General features: G+C 40.9%; 2 protein-coding genes and 1 long non-coding RNA gene across 3 annotated transcripts in view; all 3 read left to right on the forward strand.

The window, feature by feature from the left end:
- LOC102193899 (early endosome antigen 1-like) overlaps positions 1–7006 on the forward strand; it is a gene marked incomplete at its 3' end in the record, with an annotated part of 11801 nt that extends 4795 nt beyond the window's left edge. The window contains exons 5-15 of the mRNA XM_013916198.1: positions 524–1000; positions 1093–2433; positions 2549–2638; positions 2783–2938; positions 3910–4026; positions 4258–4380; positions 4481–4537; positions 4629–5177; positions 5539–5787; positions 6025–6715; positions 6879–7006. Coding sequence (XP_013771652.1) covers positions 524–1000; positions 1093–2433; positions 2549–2638; positions 2783–2938; positions 3910–4026; positions 4258–4380; positions 4481–4537; positions 4629–5177; positions 5539–5787; positions 6025–6715; positions 6879–7006 — 3978 coding nt within the window. The remainder of the gene's footprint in view (positions 1–523; positions 1001–1092; positions 2434–2548; positions 2639–2782; positions 2939–3909; positions 4027–4257; positions 4381–4480; positions 4538–4628; positions 5178–5538; positions 5788–6024; positions 6716–6878) is intronic.
- Positions 7007–7084: 78 nt separating this feature from the next.
- On the forward strand, positions 7085–9490 carry LOC102206036 (uncharacterized). Its single transcript, XR_311457.1, has 3 exons — positions 7085–7139; positions 7243–7408; positions 8333–9490. It is a non-coding gene; the product is annotated as an uncharacterized LOC102206036 (long non-coding RNA).
- A 5905-nt stretch (positions 9491–15395) lies between these two features.
- The window catches only part of kcnip1a (Kv channel interacting protein 1 a), a 45751-nt gene continuing 37829 nt past the window's right edge, over positions 15396–23317 (forward strand). The window contains exon 1 of the mRNA XM_005723189.1: positions 15396–15677. Within this exon, the coding sequence (XP_005723246.1) occupies positions 15590–15677 (88 nt within the window). The 5' untranslated portion in view covers positions 15396–15589. The remainder of the gene's footprint in view (positions 15678–23317) is intronic.

Below are 23317 nucleotides of genomic sequence, written 5' to 3' on the forward strand. Positions count from 1 at the left end.
CTATCTATCTATCTATCTATCTATCTATCTATCTATCTATCTATCTATCTATCTATCTATCTATCTATCTATCTATCTATCTATCTATAATATACTACTATAATAATAACTTAATTAGGTAGTCTGACTGTGCTCTCTGAAAATAAAGCTTGATTACAGCAGGAGAAGTTCCATATTTCAAGTTCCTTTAAAGTTTTAAGTACAAAGAGTCCTCCCGAGTATTTACTTCTGGGACATCAGGAGTTCAGGACACTACTGATATCTAAATATCAGAACATATACGACTTACTGATGCCGGTTTGGAGACAAACTGCTGTTTTTAATGTATTCACTTATTATCACCTATTTGTGAACTTAGGCTACCAGTGTTAATTGTTAATTAATTAAAATGTTTTGCAGTGTGAAAATTATCAGTATTTCCCATAGTTGAAGGAAGCATAGGAACTTTACAATTCTTTGTTATAAGAATTGTTGTTATTCTATCGACTTTGTCAAATATTTTAAAATTGTGATTTTTGTGCAGGTGCAGCCTTATTCATCAGAGGTTCCACTTGTTCACCACCAGGCGACAGCAGAGAGCACACAGAGCAGCACAGAGCATTATTCCTCAGCAGTTAAATCAAAAATGCCAACTAAAAGTCATCCCATAAACCTGTTTCACTACGGGTCTGAATCCAGTGCCAACTTCAAGTCACTTTCCTTGACTACAGAATCAATAGATGAGTTTAAACTTGGAAGCTGGTGCTCTGAAGGGAACTTAAACGTAGAAGAGAGCCCCAGTGAGGAATCTGATGCCCTGAGGGAAGCTTACAGGAGCTTGGGGTTAGATAGAGATCTTAAAGCGCTTCAGGAGCAACGTGACAACCTGAAGGTTGCTCTGCAGCACACACAGAGTCAGCTAAAGGAGAAAGCTGAGGAAAATGCTCAGCTGAAGTTACAACTCAGGAAGCAAGCAGAGGAACTAGAGGCCGAGACTGAGCAGAGGTCTTCAGCAGAAAAGGTATTTTACACATGGTTTAGTAGTCTTATCATTTTTATTTTCCACCAAAGACATCCAGTATATCACTGATCAAACTCTGTATCTCTGTACAGATTAACACACCCTCTACTTATGGTGGGAATGATCAACCCAGGTCATCTCCTACCCAAGATGGCAACATTCTTGCTCTTGCCCAGGATGATCTTATCCAAAGCCTGAATCAGGAAAACGAGGCATTGGCAGAGAGGATCCAGGAGCTTTTGGCTCACATTGAGCGCAAAGAGGATGACATCACAAAGCAGCAAACCCAACTGATGGAGCGTATCTCCCAGCTAGAAGAGGATCAGGTCAGGCTGGAGCAGGAGAACCGGGAACAGGGGTGTTTGATCTCAGAACTCACCAAGAAGACTGAGGATGATCTGAACACCATCATGGATCTGCAGCAGAAGTTAGTCCAAGGAGAAGAAGCTTCACAATTGATGTTCAATCAAGAAACTGACTCTACGAAAACAGGATCAGTATCTGGTAGTCAGCATAATAATCTCTGTGACTTACTAAAAAGCAGCTCACAAAAAAATCATCTTCATCTTGATTCACAAAAAGATGAAGCAGCCCAGCTGACCAGTTCAGTCCAGAACCTCAAAACAGACCAAGAAGAATTGACTAAATCCATAAATTCACTCAGAGAGCAGCAAAGAGAAGTAGCTCTGTCAGTCCAAGTACAGACAGAAGAGAAACAGCAATTAACTCGGACAGTATGGGGACTGAAGGAGGAAAAAGACCACATCTCTAAAGCTCTGGCTGACCTTAAACAAGAGAAAGAGCAGCTGAGCAGGGCAGTCTGTGGGCTGAGAGATGAAAGAGAACACTTTAAAAGGTCCATAAACGGCCAAAAAGAGGAGAAAGAGCAGCTAACCAAGTCTTTATCTGCACTTGAAAGAGATAAAGGGGCAATATTAGAATTTCTCTCAAGTGGAAAAGAAGAGCGAGAGGAAATAATGAAGTCACTGCAGAGTTTACAGACAGAAAGCGACCAGTTAAGCCAGACAGTGCTGTGTCTGAAACAAGAGAGAGACAAACTAACCGATTCTCTTAAGTGTCTGAAGGAAAAGAGAGACCAGGAGCAAATATCTCACAGTTTAAAGGAAGAACACGACAGGTTGATGAAGTCAGTAAGCAGCTTGGAGGAAGAAAAAAGAAGAACTGAACATTCAGTCCGTTGTTTGAAACAAGCAGAAGAGCAGATAATGCAGGTAATTCAAGACCTTAGGGAGGAAAGAGACAGCCTACAAGGTCTCAGCATCCAAAAACAAACAGAGGAGAGGAATCAAAAGCAGCAGATGTTGAACTCAAGCAGCGCTGGTTTGACGAAGAAGAGTGAGAATCCTGCTGAGACTGCAGATTATGCTACACAAAGATGCCAGACTAATAACCGTGGTGGAAACTTAATACAGGTATTGAGAATGGAGTGCATTTGTGCATGATGTCAGGGCCTGTTGTGTCAGTTTACAGAATATCCTTTCAGTATCATGGCATGATTTTTGAGGCATCAAATTTTTTGATTTATAGCAGGAAGAAAATGATCTGATGAGAGAGATTGAAACTTTGGGAGCAGAGCTAAATAGGTCACGGGAGGAAATGGACAAGAGCCGTGCAGAGGTGGGTTTAAGCGAGTTTGTTATTAGTTTAGAAAAATTGTATTATGCAGATTTTTTTCATCCTTCTTGTCATCATATTATTTTCTTAGAGAGCCATAATATATGTTTCAAAACCACACTTTCCTCATTTTGTATATATCTTCAGATCAAGAGGCTTCAGGGTGAACTGCGTCATTCAGAAACGAGGAGGGAGGAGGTGGAGAGAAAGGCGAGCCAAGCAGCTGAAAACGCGATGAAGCTCACAGATGTTGAAAATCAGATGGAAGAAATCAAGAAGGAAAATTACAACCTCACAACCCAGGTATTCAACTAGATTTACAGATACAGTCAAAATGATACCAGCCCCTAAATCTGCAACATGTTCTACATGTTAAAAAAGTGCAAAACTTATATAATTAGTGTAAGAAGATTTGATTTTCGAACATAACTGGTTGAGTCTCCAAGGACATTTCAAGATTGGTTGACTGGATTGTTGGAAAACGTATTGATCACAGGGCTTTAATTTTACGCGCTTCAATAGAAAAACAAAATGCCAGTAACAGTGAAGTTTACCAGTTCCTGCAGCCACAAAGCATCTCCACAACAGGAGCGGCTTACTTTATACTTCTTAAAACAGGCACACTGGACTTAATTTTTAAGAAATAGAGTTTAATCACACCATAAAGAAAACCCCCCAGAGCTTTAAAGTCCTATTTACATTTTGTCTTGCACATTCGAGTCGACTTTTATGTTCTTTTTGGTTTAGATTGGAGTGTGCTGAAGTTTCCAAAGTTTACACCTTTGCCTTTCAAGTCTACTCATTTATAGTCTTTGAGGATACTTTTATTCTCGCCTCCTTCTAGCCCTTCTTCTAAGTCCTTCACAGAAATAGTCGTTTTTCTCACCTGCTGTTTTCAAACATCCCTTCAAAGAAAAGCTGTTCTTTCTTTTGCACCTTTTTCCAAGTGTGTGTCTTTGCCTCGAACTCTGTCCCTCCTCTTTGTTACTCATCTTAAACCCACACATGCAACAATTATATTGGCTTCACAGTTGAATCAAATATAGTTGTATTAGAGTTCCCAGAAGCTTAATTGGGTTTCACCACCAATTGGTGAAATGATTAAAAAGCAGAGTTCAGGTACTGCAGGTGTTGAATAATTTAGACGTGGCTGTACTACATGAAAATCCATCAAGAATTTTAATCATTCAGTGTGTTTTTTGTCTCTGAGGCCTTTCAGCTAATTTTGTACACAAAGTTTAAGCGTTAGACCTAAAGAGCAGCTGTCTCTGCAGGTGAAGGAGCTGCAGAACAAACTGACAGGCCTGCTCCGGGAGAAGACTGACATGCTGTCACTCAAGGCTCAAACAGAGGAGCGATATAACATCCTCACAGCTCAGCTCAAAGCCAAGGTAAGAATGCCAAAATGCCTTTGTTATTTGGATTCTTATACATCATAAAATACTTCTAAGTGGCCGTATGTGTTGAACAAATTAGCGTTAAACTTAAATCATTATCATGATGCTGATATGTTGCACTAGACTGTAATACACTGACACATTCTAATTCTTGGCTGGAGACAGTTGTACTCATAAGTCGTCTGTGTGTGTGTTGATGTGATGTGTGTGTGTAAAACCCCACAGACTGTTGCTCTAGAGGAGCTGAACTCGGAGTATATAGCTCTGAAAAGAGGACAAGGCAGCAGGGATGACGTTAATACTGTTCTTGTCTCACTCAGGGCACGTTACAATGACATCAGAGCTAAGGTGGGTCAGCTGTAGTTTTGCATCTAAGTTTAAGTAATAAACTGTTCTCTCTTTATACTTAATGAACAATTGTCATGTTTAAAATTTTACTTATTTGTAGTATGATGCGCTGCTGAAAAGGAAAAGCCAGACAGACTTGGATATACCGCCTTTAAAGGTGAGGAAATAAAGACTAGATTTATGTTCAGGTTCTGCTCAACAGATTTTAGTGGTTCGTTCTGACTGTCAGGTATTTTGTCCAATAACAGGCCAAGCTGTCTTGCCTAGTGGTGAAGTGTCAGGAGAGGAACAGCTTATTAGATCAGATGATGAAGATCTTGCAGAGACAAGGCTGTATGAACCCCTACCTCACACAGCAGGTCGAGCATCTGCTCAGCGATGCCGCTCTGCAGGAGTACACTGCAGCATTCACATTGGAAAATAACACAAAGACCTGGGATTACGCTAGTGGGTTTACTCCTGAATTTAGTTCAAAATATAAAAGCTGCACCAGTAAATTCATAACTGATCGGACCTGCCCCGTTGTATCCACCTCTGTAAAAAAGCATCAACAAACTGGAGTCACACCTGAAGCTGGAGTAGAGGGCAGAGGGAAAGAAATTTCCATAGTTTCCACCGAATCTTCAGGAAATCATCAAGACTGCGGTAGTGAATTCACACCTGTACTCACAGGATCGCTAAAGAAAGACGCCAACTCATCTGTGCCATCCTCACCAGTGCAAGAGCAAGCCACCGCCCAGGCGTCAGCGTCACCTGCTCTTCCACCAAATGAGCGAGAAATCACTGATACAGTGCCGGTGAGGCAATGCAAATAAATATAATTAATAAAAGCTTATTTTAAAACCTTAGTTTGTAATATTTTTTATAAAAAAAGAACATAACCTCAGTTCCAGATTTCTGTGTTATGTTATTTATTGTATGTTTTCTGCCAGGCCTGCATTTATTCTCACTTCACTGCTTTACAGAAAAGTGTGTCTGTCTTATGTTTTTACAGTGAAAGATAATTTTTATAGAGCAAAAACTCTCTGAAATATTCTTTGTTAGGGAACGCTAACATGACCTCAGTGTGCCAGTGCTTAAATTATCAAACAAAGACTGTACTTTACATTAGAAATTTTAGACTCAGTGAAAGTCTAAGACAGTCTATTCTCGATCCAGGCACAGCTGTCTCCTTCTGCCGGTGGACCGCCCCAAGGAGCCAGTCAACCAGAGAAATTAGTGTTTCATCATCCGGAGATAAAGAAAGAGAAGTCCTCCCTCTGTGCCACCAGTGTGACTGGATACTTGTTGAGTCCTACCATTCCCTCCTCTGTCTCCTTTGCCAGTCCAAAGAGGAGGTTGAGTAGTCCTGAGAAGATCCTTAACCTCCACGAACAGCTACAGAAGACCCTGAGGAGCAGCTTTGAGGTACACTTAGGAGTTTTCTAACATAGAGTAACAAAAATATAGGTTAGTGCTGAATTATACAGAAAGGTTGATATAGATTTTTACTTTTTTCTGATATGAAATAAAAGCCACTCTAATCTACAATTTGTCCTTTGAAGTTTCACTGACTTAGAAGTTATTTCCACGTAAAGTAAGGTAGGTCAAATCCAATCAGATCTTATATATCTAATGAATTCTAATATCTGTCTCCATCCCAAGGCTCCAAAGAGCAGAGGAAGAGGACAGGACCCCAGGAGGAGTCCATCACTGTCAGCTCCTGCAGACCTGAACAAAGCCTCTCAGACTAAGACGCTGAGCTTGAGTTTCAATAATGCACAGATCAACTCTCTCACAGTCACCACAGCTATGAGCCAAGCTCCACACACTCCAGTAGTAACAACTAAACCAGTTGCCGCTAACAAGTCACCAACACTTTTTGAAGCAGTTGCATCTAGATCAGTTAATGCAACCTTCAGTCCCAGCATCTTTACTAACCATCACCTTAAAGGGGACACATCTGCTCTTTCTAGCTCTTCTAACTTTACTCTTTTCACCCCGGCTGCAAATAATGTCAAATCCATTTTAAGTAATGGCACTAATGAAACATTATCCTCAAAAATTACAAAGAAAATCACTGCAATCCCTGATGTATCCTATGCCGCGCATAAAGCTTCTCTACAGAGGGTTGCTACTTTTGACTCTGCTGTTACTAATCCAAAAGCCACTTCCTCAGATCCAACTGCCTCTCAAATATCAACTGCCCCTGAAGTTACAACTTTCAACATGACTTCTAAAATGGATGGTGCTATCCCTGAAGTTTCTCAGTCCAGTCAGCTGTCTCACTGCTCTCCTGAGAGATCGAACAAGTTTGCCACAACATTCACTCGTTTAGGAAAAAGACCAAAGCCAGGTACTGTTCATACCACTTGGTTTAGTAAACTAATAGTAAATTCTGGATATATTAAGTCCTGCTATCTTTGTTTGTTTTGGTGTGGTTTAGTAATAACTAGGGAATAATAAAAGCAGCAGAGAGCATAACTGTACTTGACTTTTCTGTGTCCAATCCCCTCCAGAAGCTCCAGCCGAGGTTCGTTCCATTGAGGTCATCAAAACAGTGGGTCAGAGCAACCTTATGATTGGCTGGGAGAGACCACCACTCGATGAGCTGGGATGCAGTAATGGCACGTTTGTGTATGGCTATAGGGTAGGTAAACAATACATAGGATTATCTTCGTTTGTATGTGTTTTTCTTGTACTCATTATGTCTTGTTATCTCTCAGGTGTATGTTGATGGGGACTTTCACAAATCTGTCATGAGCTCAGCATGCACCAAGGTATCAACAGCTGTACAAAATCCATCCTGTCATGATAAATAAGAAAATCAAAGTATGAATGAAAGAAGGGCACACAAAGTAAGTCTTGTTTCTGTCTGTGCAGTGTATTCTTGAAAATATCGACCTGAGTGTCCCTGTCCACATCAGTGTGCAGACACTGGGATCTAATGGACTTAGTTCAGATAGTGTACACACCGTGTTTCGGACCTCAGTTAGAACTGAGCCACAGTGAAGCCACAGTGAAGCCACAGAGACGTTCAGATCAGCAGGTTGGTCCAAAGATTATTATACCAGTTTTCACCAGGTTTGCATATTAATATGTTTAGTGTTTTTTTTATTTATTTTTTTGAATCTCTGTAGAAATACTGCAGATTCCCAGTGAGTTTGTGCCATTAGTGATTGTGATTGTTGCATGCACTATAGCTGCATTTGTAACATAATTATGTACACTGCTAAAAAAAAATGAAAGCAAATCACTTTGAAAACACATTAGATCCTAATGATCTGGACCACGTCCGGTGTTCTACTGGATGCTGGTCAGGTGAGCATGGGAAAGTCAGTGGTATCAGTTCCTTCATCCTCTAGGAACTGCTCGTATACTTCCACCACACGAGACATGATTGTGCACCAGGGGAACCCAGGACCAACTGCACAAGCGTAGGATATGACAATAGGTCCAAAGATTTCATCCTGATATGGAATCGCAGTCAGGATGCTGTTGCTTAGCCTTTAGATGTGTGTGTGTCCCTCCCCAGATATGGCTCCCCAGACCATCACTGACCACAGCTTAATGCAATACTCAAAAACAGTCAGAAAAGATGAGGGAAAAACGTCAGTGACCTCAACCTATAAAACCATTCCTGTTTTGGATGCTGCCTCATTGTTGTGCCTCTAGTGCACCAGCTGAAACTGATTAACAGCCCCACTGCTACTTAACTGACTAGAAGTTTAAATTGACTTGATGATACACTCTAATAAAAAAGTGTTCCTTTAATTTTTTTTTGAGCAGTATATACATATTTTCATTTTATCGTGTTACAGCGTTCACATTTGAAGAACAACAAAATTCAATTAAAAGTATTTTCTCCTGTGTCCTGCGTGTTGCCGCAATATACCACTAAAAAGACTGTACTGTGATAATCTAATTTCTTTCTGTCCTGCGTGTCCTGCGTGTGTGTGTGTCTGTCCTTCAGCACAGAAACATCTATATCTGCAGGCCTCTGAGGGAGCGCCCTCACCTCCGCCTCGACTGAGACACAGTCACACTGCTGGATAACCGCTCCACGTCAGGCTCAGGTCAACCAATCAGAAAAAACTCCTCTCACACGGTTATTGCCAGCCTATGATCATGCGGTGACCTGTGGTCGGCCACTAAACCTCGAAATGATGAACTAAAGATGTCATACAAAATACTGTGTAAGATCCTTGCCTCGGCTCTCAGAGTTAATGTGCATGTAAAAGCAGGTCGATCCTCATTGGAGGACCTTTCTGTTTTACAGTCTCATCTGCTGGACTTCTTAAACGAGCGAGACGTTGTGCTTGCCGGTCCACACGATTGCCAGTTTTCTCATGAAAAACTGCTAAGTGCAAATGTTTATGAAGCCAAGCTGAATCATACTGTAAAACGCTGCCTGTGACACCAACATGTACTAACACTGGTCAAACAAGACATAAAAATGACAAAGGGATGTCTGCTTCTGCTGCACTTTTACACTGTGTTAAACACAGGGAGATAACGTGTCACACTGCTTGTCATATTACTGTCTCTGTGGACTGTGGACCTGAGCAGCTGCCTAAAGGGACGTGAAGTATTTGAAAAGCCTTTTTGACAGCAACACACACTGTAAAATGTGCTGACACAACCTTGTACACAAAGTTCACAGTACTTGATTTTTACACACGAAGCCAAATATTTGAAAAGATGTTTCACTCCAAAGACTTCTCTGTTTCCTTCTCCTCATAGGTCTACAGGACTTCTTTAATCACAGACGGCAGATGTTGTTTAAGTTTGAAAAATTTGCACACAATCAGTATTGAAATCTAGAAGAAGAAATTTTAAAGAAGAGATTATCACTGATATTTTTTTGTAGAGATTATAAAAAAATATGCCAATATACCACACACTGTATGTCTTTTTGTATGAGTGACACTTTCATACCTAATAGATGTCATGTTTGCACGCTTGCATTATTTTATTTTTTTTAAATTATAACACGCTATGTTCTTTTTACTATTAACTGTATGTACGGGTGCAGAGTGATCATGGTGCAGCAAAGGTATTTTTCTATCAGTAATTGATAATATTGTTTTCCCATTGATTCCTTACAGCTGTGCAGAGAATAAATGTTTATATGCAGTCTATCTTTACTCTCTGTCTGTCTGTGCATGTGCAGTTTTGGTTTTAGAATTCAAAAGGTATGACACATCTCTGAATTAAGCAATTTCCAGTTTCTCTGTGGTAAATTGAAGTCTTTAACGCTCCCTTAGTGGCTGGCAGTTAAATTAAATAAGCCATTAAAAAACCTACTGGATTAATACAAGAGATATTTTGGAGCTATGTGATTATTCCAGAACAGCAAGCTTCACTGATCGGGTGTGCAGTAATCTTTCCACGCAGTCAACACTAGATGGCAGGCACTGAAACCATCATTGTGTTGGCTAAGGTGCTCTTACTCTGTGATTGTGTGTATAAATCTGACACCTTTCACCAGAGGTTTAATGGAGTGGATGATGCTGATGTGCACACAGAGAAAGGCTGAAGTTGCCTGACACATCTCACCGCTTTCCTTGTTCATTACAATCCAGGCACAACACCAAAAAGCGAAGAAGCATTTAGGGGCAGCAAGGTGCCAAATATTCACCTGCTGTAGTCGGCAGATTTGGAAGCTCCTCTGAGAATGTCATCGCTCATGCTCAGCAGAAATAGTGCTAGGTGAAGGGAGGTGGGGGGACTGTGTCTTTGTTTGCACTGAGTGAATGGAGCAGTGACTTAAAAAACATTTCTACCTAGGGTAAGTTTAAAACTTGTGTTTTTATATTTATTTCACCTTTTAGGTCATACTTCTTTTTATTAATTTCACACGCTCATTTTTAATTTCCCTGTTGGGAAATGGGTCTATCCTTACTTTGAGGTAAATCACATAATTTGAGGGCAGACTATGATCAGCTGGCTTTTATTGTTGATTAAGCCAACTGCATTTTATATCATCCTCATCCAGTGTAATACTAGAAACCAAAGAGCATATTTAACTTACAGTCTTTAAGTTATAGTCTTTAACCTAACAATGCAGCAAGCATGGACAACACAGTCTGCTCCGTGCCAGTCTAAATTAGTACAACACTGAAATACTTTTCCATAATACTGCAAGCTATTCCTGCACTAATAAAACCTTTGAATAACTCGATATCATTCACTGAAGAAGGCATTTCTAGACATCGTTGAATGTTCTTCTCCATGTACTCCAGCTTCCTCCCAAAGACGTGCTTTTTAGATTAACTGGTGCTTTTGAATTGGCTGTAGGTGTGAATGGTTGTCTGTTTCTAGCAGTTAGCCCTGTAATTGAATGTTGACCTGTCCAGAGAGTCCTTCCACCCACCCTGAATTAAATAAGCAGTTAGGAAGATGAATGGAAAGCACATTTTAGGAATTTCTTGAAATGTGATAACCTTGTTGAGGCAATTTTCAGTTTTCTATAAGAAGTAGGAATGTTAGTTACAGACCTAAATGTTTTAGATATTGATATGTTTCGTATGAAACCTAATTATTTTTAACTGCTTATCAAACTTGGGAGGGTGTGGATGGTTTTGGGGGGTGGTTGCTTCCTGCCCAAGCTATCACAGAGTGCAGGGCCAGGTACACAGGTGTGGTGTATGAACAATATAACAATAATGAGTAATTATAGCACAATACAACTTCGATAATTTGAAAGTGGTGAGTGGAAATGCAATTGGGGCTTGTGTACAGTTTAAGTTTGCAGAATGCAAGAAGGTTTTGTTTCCATGCATAAAACCAGAATTCATATCATTCAGCTGATATCATTTTTCTTCAGAGAATACTAGGGGGCGTATTTTCTGTATTGCATGTTAGTCCCATTGCAGTTGCCTCCTAGATGGCTGGTTTTGACTCAACTCCTAGACAAATGTGGTCTCCTGAAGTCCTGCAGTGCACCAACTAAAGGAGCTTAAATGGAAACTGCATTGCAGATACTTTTACACAACTTGCCTTTAAATTAAAGAAGCTGGGCTGGACCCACAGGGCTGCCCATACCCTCTCCAGGGAGACTCACCTTAATTATTAATACATTCTCCAACATACATGATGCAAAGGCTCAGAGTAGTGGCGTGGGCCTATGGTCGTATTTACGTGAGATCTCTGTTGATCCATTCTTAACGAAGCCCACCTCAGCACTGACTCTTCCCATGGAGGCCAACATGGGGTTTACAGAGATGGAATGGTGGAGAGAGATGGATGAAGAAAGAGGAACTACAGATTAAAAAGTGTGAATGCACAACTTGTCTCAGGGGTGTCAATATCAGAGACAGCTGGGCTCAAGAATATTCTGTAGTGATGCTTAAAGACACATCTGGAGCTTTCTCTGTGTATTTGTGTGTGTGTGTGTGTGTCAGAGTGTGAGAGAGAGAGCTCTGCAGGGGATATTTCCTTTTTGCAGGACTGTGTCTGTACATAAGTGTGTCCTAAGCTGTGCATGTGTATGTGCTGTGATCCTGACAAGCAGTTGTCATCAGCAGAATGTCTTGAGGGGGGTTTCTTGGAAATGGAGCCAAAGAAAAGAAAGAGGAGAGCAGGGATGGTGTGTTGAGGTTGTAATTTCACCCAGAGGGGACGTTGTCACTCCATAACTGCCACTGACACCCTGAGTGTCCGGGGCAAAGTGTGGGGTGGTGGTTTGGAGTCGACTTCCAGACCTCCAGGGCAGCATTTGCTGCTCACACCCAAAGACGAGCTCTAAAAGCAGGGTTTCTTCTGTTGCTGTGTCAGGGCAGATGGGTCTTGACGCTTAAGGTTGTTTAGTCGAGTTGCCGTGCGGCAGCAAACATGGATGCGATATCAACCCTGTTAAATGGGTATGCCAATGCAGGCATGTGGGTTGGCAACACTGGAACTTGCATGGATATTGTCATATTATGCAAACACACTTACGTATTCTAAAACTGTCATCACACAAAATCGCACACTGCTAAGAGGTAATTCTTTGCGGACACACGTACGTGGCGTTTTGCATCCCATTTCTCTTCAGTCATGGGTTGAAAACCCTGCTTTATTTTCTGTTGTGTCTGTTGTTGTTGCCCTATCAGTCCATCTCACAGCCCGGTATATTTAGAGGCAAAGCACTATCAGAGCTTACAGCTGGCCGCCTCTGATTCAATTCTGACAGATCTACAGCATTCAAAGCAATCTCCTCTCTTTTTGTCTCACTCATTTTTCAGCCCATCTCCACCTCCTCTTGCTGTCTCATCTCCCTCATAGTCCCATGTTTTTCCTCCTTTCTTTTCACTTCACTGCTTCCATCTCTTATATTTCTTCTCTTTCTTTTAGCTTTTTCCATTATGTCATTTGCATACCTGTGGGCACTCTCAGATCTGTTTACTGATTTTCTTTGTGCATCTCCATTTCTTCCCAGCTGCTTGCAAACCATTTTCATTTTCTAGTCACATCTTTACCATTTTCTCAAATAAGCAGTATATTACTACCCTGGTGTCTTTTCTTCAGCATTTGGTCCCTTTCTGAGTTCATTTTGAGGTGCTTTATTGCCGCCGTGGATCATGAAACTCTGTCTTCAAGCCAGATTTTTCTCTTCTCGCCTCTCTCTCTACTTCCCTTTCAATTTTCTCCATTTCTTTATCATCCACAGTGCCTATCAGGTATGTTTTCTCTCCTAGGCAAAGAAATGAGAGCTCCATCACTTTGAGTGAATCCATGTTGAAACAAACATCAAACAAGGCAACTTCTAATTTGGGAAGAGACAAGCAATTAGCTACTATTACATCCTTGAATCTGTGCGCAAAGGCAACCCTAATCTCATTAATCATGAACAATGGGGGCGGTAATAGAGAAGCATGTTTATGCAAATTCTCCAACACAGTAATCTCCTTCATGCTTAATAGCCGAAACAGTGGTGATGCCTGAAAAAACAATCCCCCCACCTCCTCCTCCTTCTCTGCTTAGCCTTTTTACCTGCTTTTATTCCTTCCACCCCTCCTCTTTCTTCCTTCTTTTTCTTTTCTCTCTGCTCTCATGTCAGTTTTTCCATCCCACCCTCCACTGCTTTCAGAAAGTGTGAGCCAGAACATTTCGAAACTGAAGATAAGCATCGATCCCAGTCCTCTCAGACCCTTTCAGTTTGATAGCAAATAACCCTGAGATGGTACGGGACATTGAGTTTTACATCCCGCCTCCTGCTAACACCTCCCCTCTTCCATCTCTTGGCAAAGTCCCCAGCTCATTCCACGTCGCCTTCATCAATTCTCCCTATTTCTTCTGTTTTTATCCCTTTCATTAGCATTTTTATTGTTTCATTGCTTGCCTTCTCCCCCCATAGGTGTCTGTTTGTATCTATTTCTTCATTTCTCCTCTCTTCACCCCCCCATCCCTTTGCTCTTATTGTTGTTTGTTCAGTATTTTACATTCCAGTCATTGATCCAGTAGCCATACATGATTTGGAGCCAAATATAGCCCAGAAAGACATTACAAGATTATCTCCCTGCCTCCTCTGTCTCTCCCATGTGCTCCTCTTTTTTCCATCTTTTCCTCCCTGTTTTAGTCTTGTCATCTCTCTTGAGTTATGTGCCACATTCAGATAATGACGATGACAATGATAGCGCGATGAAAAGTGTAGTAAGGATGAATCAGGGGCCATGGTAATGGTCAAAAGCATGTGATCCGTAACAATTATTGTTAAGTACAAATGGATCAATTGATTAGCATGCTCACTGTCTGGCTGAAAACCTATTGATGAACTGTGATTGAGATCAAAGGAATCAATAGAATAAAAGCTTGTGTAAAGGCTGAGATATAAAACATCAAGATTAAACTTGCTTACATTTTAAATGAGGTGGATTTATATATACACACACCCACACACACATATGTTTTGTTTTTAAATTCAGGAATTTTATTTGCAGAGTATTTTTAGATACTGACGTTACCACTTTTTAGGCAGGTCAGAGTAGGACATCATTTTTTTGACTTTTTGCCAGATACTTCTGTTTCCTCCTCCACTCCGGAGACATTCACAGAAGTTAATTTTGATTCTAAATGGGCTGAAGGTGTAGATGTGAATGGTTTACTGTCTCTCTGCGTCTACTGTGCATCATTTCTCTCAACCCATTTCAGCTGGGATGGGCTTCAAGAAAAAGCATAGACTGGATTGGATGAACGTTGACCTGTGACAGCTCCATGGCAGCTGACAGGCAGAGATTGACTCTATATTAAGTTGTTTATTTGGTTTTTAAACGTGAAATCCACTTAAATTTACACGTAATGAGTAAAAGCAAAAATAATAATAGTTTTAAAATATAAAAGACAAAAGATAAATAAATAAATAAATGTTAAACACAGTCAAGTTAAATACCTTTTAAAATCACAGAGTATTTCTTTTTCTAATTTTGGTGATAATATTTATAAATGCTGAATCTGGTGTTTGCAGACAAAGCTCATTTCGTCAGTGGACGAAGACCAAGTGCTTTCATGTGTTCTGAGGGTTGTGGGAGGGGTTGAAGGAGGAGTGTGTGTGCATGTTAGCATGTGTGTGTGCGCGTGTGTTTGCCTACAGAAAGAAGCAGAACAAGCTTAGTGTGTTTGGTCTGCGTGGTGGGGAGCTGTCCATTGTCACCGGTGCTGAAAGTGTATTGCTGCTTCCCCACTTAAAGGGGAACGCATTTGATAAAGAGGAGGAAAAGAAAGAGGAAGAAGAAGGACAGAAAAAGCAACGAAGAGTTCATGAGACTGCTTCATTAGTGCAACCCCACAGGCTGTCCGCAGAAGGAAGTTTCATGGAAACTTGGAATGTAAGAGAATCTCTAATAAGCTGTAGTTGTCTTACTCGGACACCAAATTTTACTTCCTCAACTCACCTTCTTTCTCTCTCTCTCTTCCTCTCTTCTCTCTCTTTCTCACTCTCACTAAATGCACATCTCACTAATTTGGACACGCACAGAGGTGAGCTGGAGAAGGCAAAGAAAGAGCGGGGGAGGGAAAGCAGAGAAAAACAGAGGGAGATCACCATTCCTCCTTTCCCCTCCAGCTTAGGAAGACGAAAGGCGACGTAGTAAGCCTCTATCTTCTGCTCCTTTTGCCGGTGTTGGATACATATACTAAGAAGAAGTTGTATTGATCTGAGAGTGCTGCTACTGGAGGTGCTGACTTGGACCTGGAAACCCTGTCCTGCTCTGGCCCTGCTCAGCCTGCTGCATCCCGGGTCGCTGTCAGGATGACAGGGTGTGCAAAACGCTGCAAACAAGGTCTTGTCAAGTTTGCTGTGACCCTTCACAAACTGGTCACTGGGACTCTCATCAAAGGTACGTATGTGCTTGAGCCATGGCTATATTCCTAAGTTCTTGAATTTGCACAAGTTGCTTGCTCAGAAAGTGGGTGCTGCAGACAGTGATAGTGTTGCAGGAAAGCCTATTAGCACACAATCAGAAGTGAAAGTTCAGTCCACTTCATTGTTCATCTTCAGCTCGTGCAACTCTTTTCTTCACTCTCCGCGGCATCTACTCTTGTCTGCTATTGACCTCGTTCTGTTCAGTATGTTCTCCACAGGGGGGGACTGAAAAAGACAGAGATGAAGGGAGTAAGCGACTAATAGAGAGGAGAGATAAAGTTGATACAGAACAGAGAGTGTGTGCGAGTGTGCTCCTGTGATAAATGTGAGTAATAAAAAGCGTCGGTGTGGCAGCGGCGGGGAAAGGAGTTGCACACACATGTCGAGAGGAAACGAAGGGCTTTACTATTGTGATTTATTAGTGGTTAATATATGTGTATGTGCTTGCATGTTTCTTGTGTCTTCATGTTACTGGCCTGATGTTTTTGTGTGCGCGCGTGTGCAGCATTAAAGCGATCCATTTTACTGCCGAAGCAGGAAAGCAGTGCAGGCAAAAGGCACACAGAGCCGTGCTTCAGAAACTGTTTGCAGCATAGCAGCTGCTTGAAGGCACACGCACAAGCCTCCTCAAATGCACACATACACACAAACACACACACACTTACTGTATAATACTCTTTGAGCCAGCTGAAATTGTTTCTGGTGGGATGGGAAATTTCTAAGAATTCAGTGAAACACATACAGTAGATGCACAATAGGCTTACTCAAATGCATGCACGCACACACTCACAAACATGTCTGTGGATGGCTCAAGCTTTCAGCCACAGTGGGTAGAATTGCCCTCGAGGTCTCACACACTCATAACGTCATGAAGGAGCTTCTGCTGAGGTTTGGTTGCATAACAAATCAGTCTTTAGAAGACAAACCAAAAGAGCAACCAGCAGCAAACATAAAGTGCTCCCCTGTCATGCTCACAGGAAATAAAATGCACACTGAGCAGAAAGTAATCACAAACATACACAAATGAGCACATATATGTAAAAAAAAAAAAAAAATACACACGGTCAGTACAACACCCACACAGACAAAAAGGAAATGAGCTGCAGGGAACCAGAGATCTGGCTCTGCAAAATATCAGACACATTGAGGTTCAGGCTCATACGCACACATTGTGTTAACTGAATATGAAAAGAAGATGTGATATGAAGTGGCAGATGAACACTATGAACACTGCAATACTAATTACACCTAGGCTTCGTGCTTGAGCTTTGTTTTTTTGAAATATTTTTCCTTGAGTGCTGAGATCCATTTCAGATCACTTTCACAGTCTGCATCAGAAACTGGATAGTTGTAAACTGGGTGGTTATGAAGCCATTTGGAGAAAAAGGAAAGAGAGTCTAATGTAATGCAGTCTCATTTGGCTCACTGTTTTCCTAATGGTGCTTAATTGTATCTGAAATTCTAATATTTGTTTTCTTTTTAAAGATCAGAATTTTAAATAACTGTATGCGCTGGTGATTTTAGGGTAAACTCCAGAAAACCAATGCACTGCCATTGAGGGACTTTTACTGTGTAGAAATCTCTCCTACAGTTTCTCAACTTATAAGCATCCACAGCTTGTTAGCTCCATGTGCTTATTTTCTCTTTCCTTCTTTAAGAGCAACTAATACTACCAAGAATTACAGCTGTTACCTCTGCACAAGAATGCTCCACTGATCAAAACTCATAAATTCAAAGATCAGATCAGTATTTTACTCTCCCTTAAGAATTATTCGTGATCCGTGAAGTAAAACATATCATCTACTGAGATATTGATCCAGTCATCCATCCATGCAACCATCTGTCCATCCATAGCAGCAAAGTCCTTTTCTGTTTTTTTTTCTGAGATGCTGATGGTAAAAGGGGACTATTACTTTCTGCAGCCAAGAGGCCTGACAGCATTTTCAACACTTCACTGTAAGTTACAGGCTCTTTTCAGATGACCTTTAAGAGTCAGCATTTTAGGACACTTTAAGAAGACAGTAATAAGCTGCGGGGGACAGAATAGTTTGGTCCTCTCACTGGTAACATGATTTTTATATCAGTTTTTTTTAAACCAGTAGCAGCATGGCTTTGGAAAGAGAAAATACTTCAAGTGTTTAAATGTATTGAAATGAATTGTAAACACAGGTTTGCTAAGGATTTAGCTCTGTAAAGGCTTTCATAGCAGCACTGACATCTGCTGGTACCTGTGGGAAAATACGAGTTTACGGTGGGGAGAAAATAACATTACATTAAATCGCTAAATTCATGAGTGGTTGTCTTAAGCCATCATCAAATCAGTGACAGCAAAGCTCACTAAAGGATTTATGCTTCTGATGTTGCTAATCCCATTTCCTTTTTTGAAATTCATGGCACAGATGTATTTTGTTATTCTGCAGGAAGACAGGAAAGGGACATTAAGGACTGGGATAAAATAAAATATATATGCAAATCTGTCCTTTACATCTGAGTAGGACTTTTATGACAGGCAGTGGAGCAGAATTACTTAAAAATTCTCTCTTTTACCACAAAGCTCTCTGACTAAATCAGACTCTGAGCTACACAGCAGCTGAAGTCAGGTTTCTTACTAACTAAATTATAATACCTAAAGCTTTAAGACCTGTAAACATGCTTCTGAAGAACTAAGTTTATCAAAGTCACTTAAGCTCTTTGACCTGACCTCGAAATGGCAAAACATTATGCATGATGTTAAAGACATGAGATACTGCTTGTTACATTTTAGATAGATGTAAAGAAAAATCAGCTAAGAATGAATTTATGCAGTTCAAACAATTAGCAGCTCATTGTGTAAATACTTTGTTGAACATGTTTAAAGATTTATAATAATTCACATACAATGTGGAAAATAGACACTTTTTTATTTCCATAAAACCGATACAAAAAATAAAAATGTGAACATAAAATTGGAACAAAATAAAAACAGAGATCATAAAATTGGAACTAAGTTTCTGTCTGTGCACCGAATGACAGTTCAATGTGCTCAGTTTTCTTAATGGCCCTACTGGGGACTCCATTGTCCTTAGGTGGACGATGACAGTGTGACCTGGAGGGGTGTGATTGGGAAGAATAGACCACCAGATCTGAACCCGAGTCATGTTTTTTTGGCAAACCTCTGTGCTAACAACAGTTTGTCCTGCTCAAACACCAACTGTTAAGCAGAAATGTGCACTCGGCACAACGCCCAGCATCCAGTAGGCCTTTTGCAGCCAAGTGTGAAGCAGCAGGGATGAAAATCAACACCTCTAAGTTTCGGAACATCTGCACACTGGGTCGGGGCTGAGCTGCTGCCCCAAGTGAAGGAATTTGAGCATCTTGGGGTCTTGCTCATGACAGAGGGGAGAGTGGACCAGGAGATTGAAAGGGGCATCTGCAGTGATGGGGACACTCTACTGGTCTGTTTTGGTAAAAAAAAAAAAGAGAGCTCAGAGTAAAAGCAGAGCTGTCATTTTGCTCCTGCCCCCATCCATGGCCACAATCTCTGGGTAGTGACAGAAAGAATGAAATCAAAGCTAAGGATGCCTCCTAGGTGAGGTGTTTCAGAAATGTCCTGCAGGGACAAAGCCCTGGGGCAATCACATACCATGCTGAACCCAGACAAGTGGCAGAAAATGATGGATGAATGGGTGGACAGTGTATACACTGAATATGATGATTGTAGACTGTTGGTTGTGGGTGTGGAGCTACTGCAGGTGGGGAGTGGGCAGCTAGGTGAAAAATATGAAGTGCAATAAAAAAAAATTTTTTTTTTTAAGGTAAAGGTATTTTTTTTAAAAATTCAATACTGTCATCATTTAAACTTAATTCAACTATTTTGTTAGTAAGTCAAAACAACTGTGTTGTGTCTCGGTAAGTCTCCAGAGAAAGAACAATAAGAGGGAATCATTTAACATCATTAATCATTTAACTATTTGCAGACCAAATTATTAAAAAAGTTTCTATTTCTCAAATTCTACTAAAAAACATGCTAACTGGGTTGCTCCAGCGAGTTTAGAAACTTTAATATATCTCTGATGCTGCCTGTCTCGTTTTAGCCAGAGTCCTTTATCTTCCGTGTTTCTTGTCAGTTTAAAAAAAAGTGTCTAAATAACATAAAAAAAAATAAAAAATAAAAAAAAAAACATACTAGTTGAATTTTCTGCTCCCCAGAAATCTCAGCCTCTCTCAAGTTCTGCTTTTTTCTTCTAGCTGCAGGCTGTAAAGACTAAATCCCTTTCATCACTTTGGTTTCCCTCTCAGTTCATCTCTGCCTGTCAGTCACTTTCTGCATTGCCTTAGCAGTAAACTTCTCTTCTGCTTCCTGTCATCTCTGAAAACCCTGTAAACATCCTGCCAAGCAGCTCCAGGCTGTAAACAGCCTGCTTGATTTCACTTTTTCTTTTCATGCAGCCTGCCCTCTGGTGCTTCCTCCTGGCATACAAAAGCAACCTGCCTGGATGTAGAAATGTGCGCTCGGCTGTGGTCTGGGCAAATGCGATGGCACCTGATGGGAGTCATCAGCAAACAAAACCCTGTTTGGCTGAAAATCCCCAGCCACGCAGAGAAAATACTACTAAAAAATCCCTTCTTATCTACAGGCTGAATAAGGCAAGAACCCCTGAAACTACTTGCTTCTCACAATAAATTGAGCCCAATTCGTGACCTGAATCCAGTCTTTCTTTATGTGCTTTAGAAACAGGAGGGGAAAAGATGTTGGTGTTCACTAATGAGAACAACCCAGCATGATTTTTAGTACCCCAATTATAAATGGCTAATAATATTAAGTGACGAAGACCAGAAATGACCTTTTAAAGAGAACTATGTATTCATGTTGTTGAGAATAGATTCCTTCATATAGATCAGAGTTAAAGAGAATATAGTTTGTGATTTCTTTCAACATTATAATATTGTGGTTAATGGGTGTAAGAATACAAAATAGAAAATAGGCCTGGGATGGGAACAAAGAACTGAGGTACAGGGCAGGAGGACAATCAACCCCCACCCCCCAGGACACTAGCAAGAGTTACTGAGGGTGAGGAGCAGACAAAGGGCAAACGGGCACTACCATAAAAGGAGATGGGGGTCAGGGTGTCAGCACCCTTGGCCACTGTACTAGTGTACTTCCATTGTGGGGGTGTTTACTGTATAGGGGGGAGGAGACCAGAGGTTATAACTGTAACTGTTGTGTGGAGTTCTTTAGATCAGCCTTTAGCATAGGAATGCAGTGTGCTGATCTCCAGATGCATCTCTAAGAATAATGGGTAATAAAATGATTGTGTAAAACATGGCAGCATCTTAGCGTGATCTCTACCAGGACCAAAAGAATCGCAGAGACCAGCGTTGTCTCAACAATGTTTATGAGTAATATCCATATGTTGTATATGTGTTTATCAGACTGGACAGCAGAGGGCATCAGGTTACTCTTTCTCCTTTTCCTTTCCAGATTACTGTAACCACACATTCCCACATTTTCAGAGCAGATTAGAGAAAAATGTAGTGTTTAAAGCTTTAAATATTCACTATCTCAAAGTGCTGGCACACGAGGCAGCTTTTCCTTTGATGGCTGATGCATGATGGACAGCAAGGCAGATTTTCAGACTCAGGGTTCACAGTTGTCAGCCACAGTGACCTAGCTGTGCATTCCTCATAAGTACTTAATGAAATATTCACTAACTCCTCTTTTTTCCATCAGATATTTGCTCCAGGCTCCCTCTTGCTTTGAGTCGGGGGTGGTGGTGGTGGGGGGGCGGGGGGTTGGCGACTTGGCTCGTATTTGTATTCAGAAAAGAGGAGGAAAGAGTAAATAAGAACAAAGAGCAAGGAGGAAAGAAAAATGAGAAGATGGATGAGGGTGTGCACATGATTGCACATTTTTGCACATATGCTCTGAGTTGGATATTGATGTGTGTGTGCTATTATCTCATTGAGTGTGCTCGACAACTGCGTGCGTGTGTGTGTGTGCGCGCGTGCTGCTTAGCTCCAAAATGCTGTCATATCACTTTTAATGTGCCATAGGGGACACGGCGAATATTTAATACAAAATATAATGCATAATAATTTTTATGAAAAAGGCTCTCTGAGGTGGGGACGCCACTCTCCCCCCCTAAACGCTGTAATCAATCCCCAAGCTGCATACAATTAACACCTCCATCACTTTCATCTGCAGTGAGGAAGGGAACGAGACACAGAAGGGGAGAGTCAATAGAGTTGTTTGCATTCAGTTCACATAAACCACTGGGGCACTGATGAAGTAAAGAAATAAGACCTGATTCCCTTTAACAAAAATGTCAATTTTATATTTATTTGCACATTTGAATACACTCATCTGCTAACTATCTGCTTCCAGGAATAGCAGGCCGGCTAGTGAAGGCTGAATGTGTCTGAGAACAGTAACACCCACAGGCAAGGTGACGCTGTCTGCAAAACATTTATGGCAAATGAAGCAGAAAATATTTCAGCCAAGCTTAAGAGTAAATGGATAAACAGCTTTTGTGTTAGTGCGTCTCTCAGTGTTAATGTCCTGTGCAACTTCACGTCAAGCTGCACAGAGCTTAAAGAGCCCTCGGAAATGTGTCATCTGTGTATCGACCCGGGGGGAAGAAGGTTAGATGGTGTTTTTCACGTTCTGACAGGCGACATAAAGTTTGTGTGTGGCGTACGGCGGTGAATTGTTTTGAGAGATGCACTGTGGGACAGAAAAACAGCAGCCATGGCCTTGAGGAGAGACTGTTGTGATGGAGAGAGTCTAAAAGCAGCAAAGATTCACCAACATGGGCTCTTGTTGTTTTCAAACAGTACAACGCGGTTACAGCTGTTTTTAGGCTTGAAAAATATACATTGTTTTAGTTACACATACATGTTTAAGATCATCAAATACATTTTAATATTAGGTAAAGATAACCAGAGTAAATAGAAAAAACTTCAAAATCATTATTTTGTTTTTTAGAGCCATTCAAAGGTGATGTTTTGATATTGATTGTGATGAGCTGGGGTGCTAGTAAGCACGATTACTGAGATTAACAGCACGATTTAGATAACTTATCGTTCAATCAGATAAAAAAAGTATTTGGACAGTTGCCTCTGCACACCACTACAGAGGATTTTAACTCCCATAATAAAGATGGGATTTAATTGCAGACTTTCAGCTCTAACTCAAGGGGATTAACAAAAGTATTGCATTAATTATTTAGGAAGGCAGTCATTTTTATACATAGCCTTCCATTTTCAGAGGTTTAAAAGTAACTGGACATATGACTAAAACAGTTTCACATCCAGGTGAGGCCATGACTAATTACACAGATAAAGCTTCTGGAGTTGAGTTTAATTGTTGAATTGGCAGCTATTCACTGGAGCGCGCAATAGGAGCTCTTAAGACATGTCGATGCAATGAAGGAGGCCTTCGACGTGTTGAAAAACCAAAACAGTTTGGTAAATTCTTAAACAATAAATGTACTGGCTGGCTCAACAGCACTTGCGGAAAAACCATGGGGGAAAAAAAGATAGGTTCAAGGTTCTTTATTTGTCACATGCATAGTTATACAAGTATAACACACAGTGAAATGTAGCCTGACACGCTCCTCGACATGTGCAAAAAAA

Source organism: Pundamilia nyererei, unplaced genomic scaffold, assembly GCF_000239375.1.
Source record: "Pundamilia nyererei isolate P.nyererei 1_Seehausen unplaced genomic scaffold, PunNye1.0 scaffold00008, whole genome shotgun sequence".
Lineage (NCBI taxonomy): Eukaryota > Metazoa > Chordata > Actinopteri > Cichliformes > Cichlidae > Pundamilia > Pundamilia nyererei.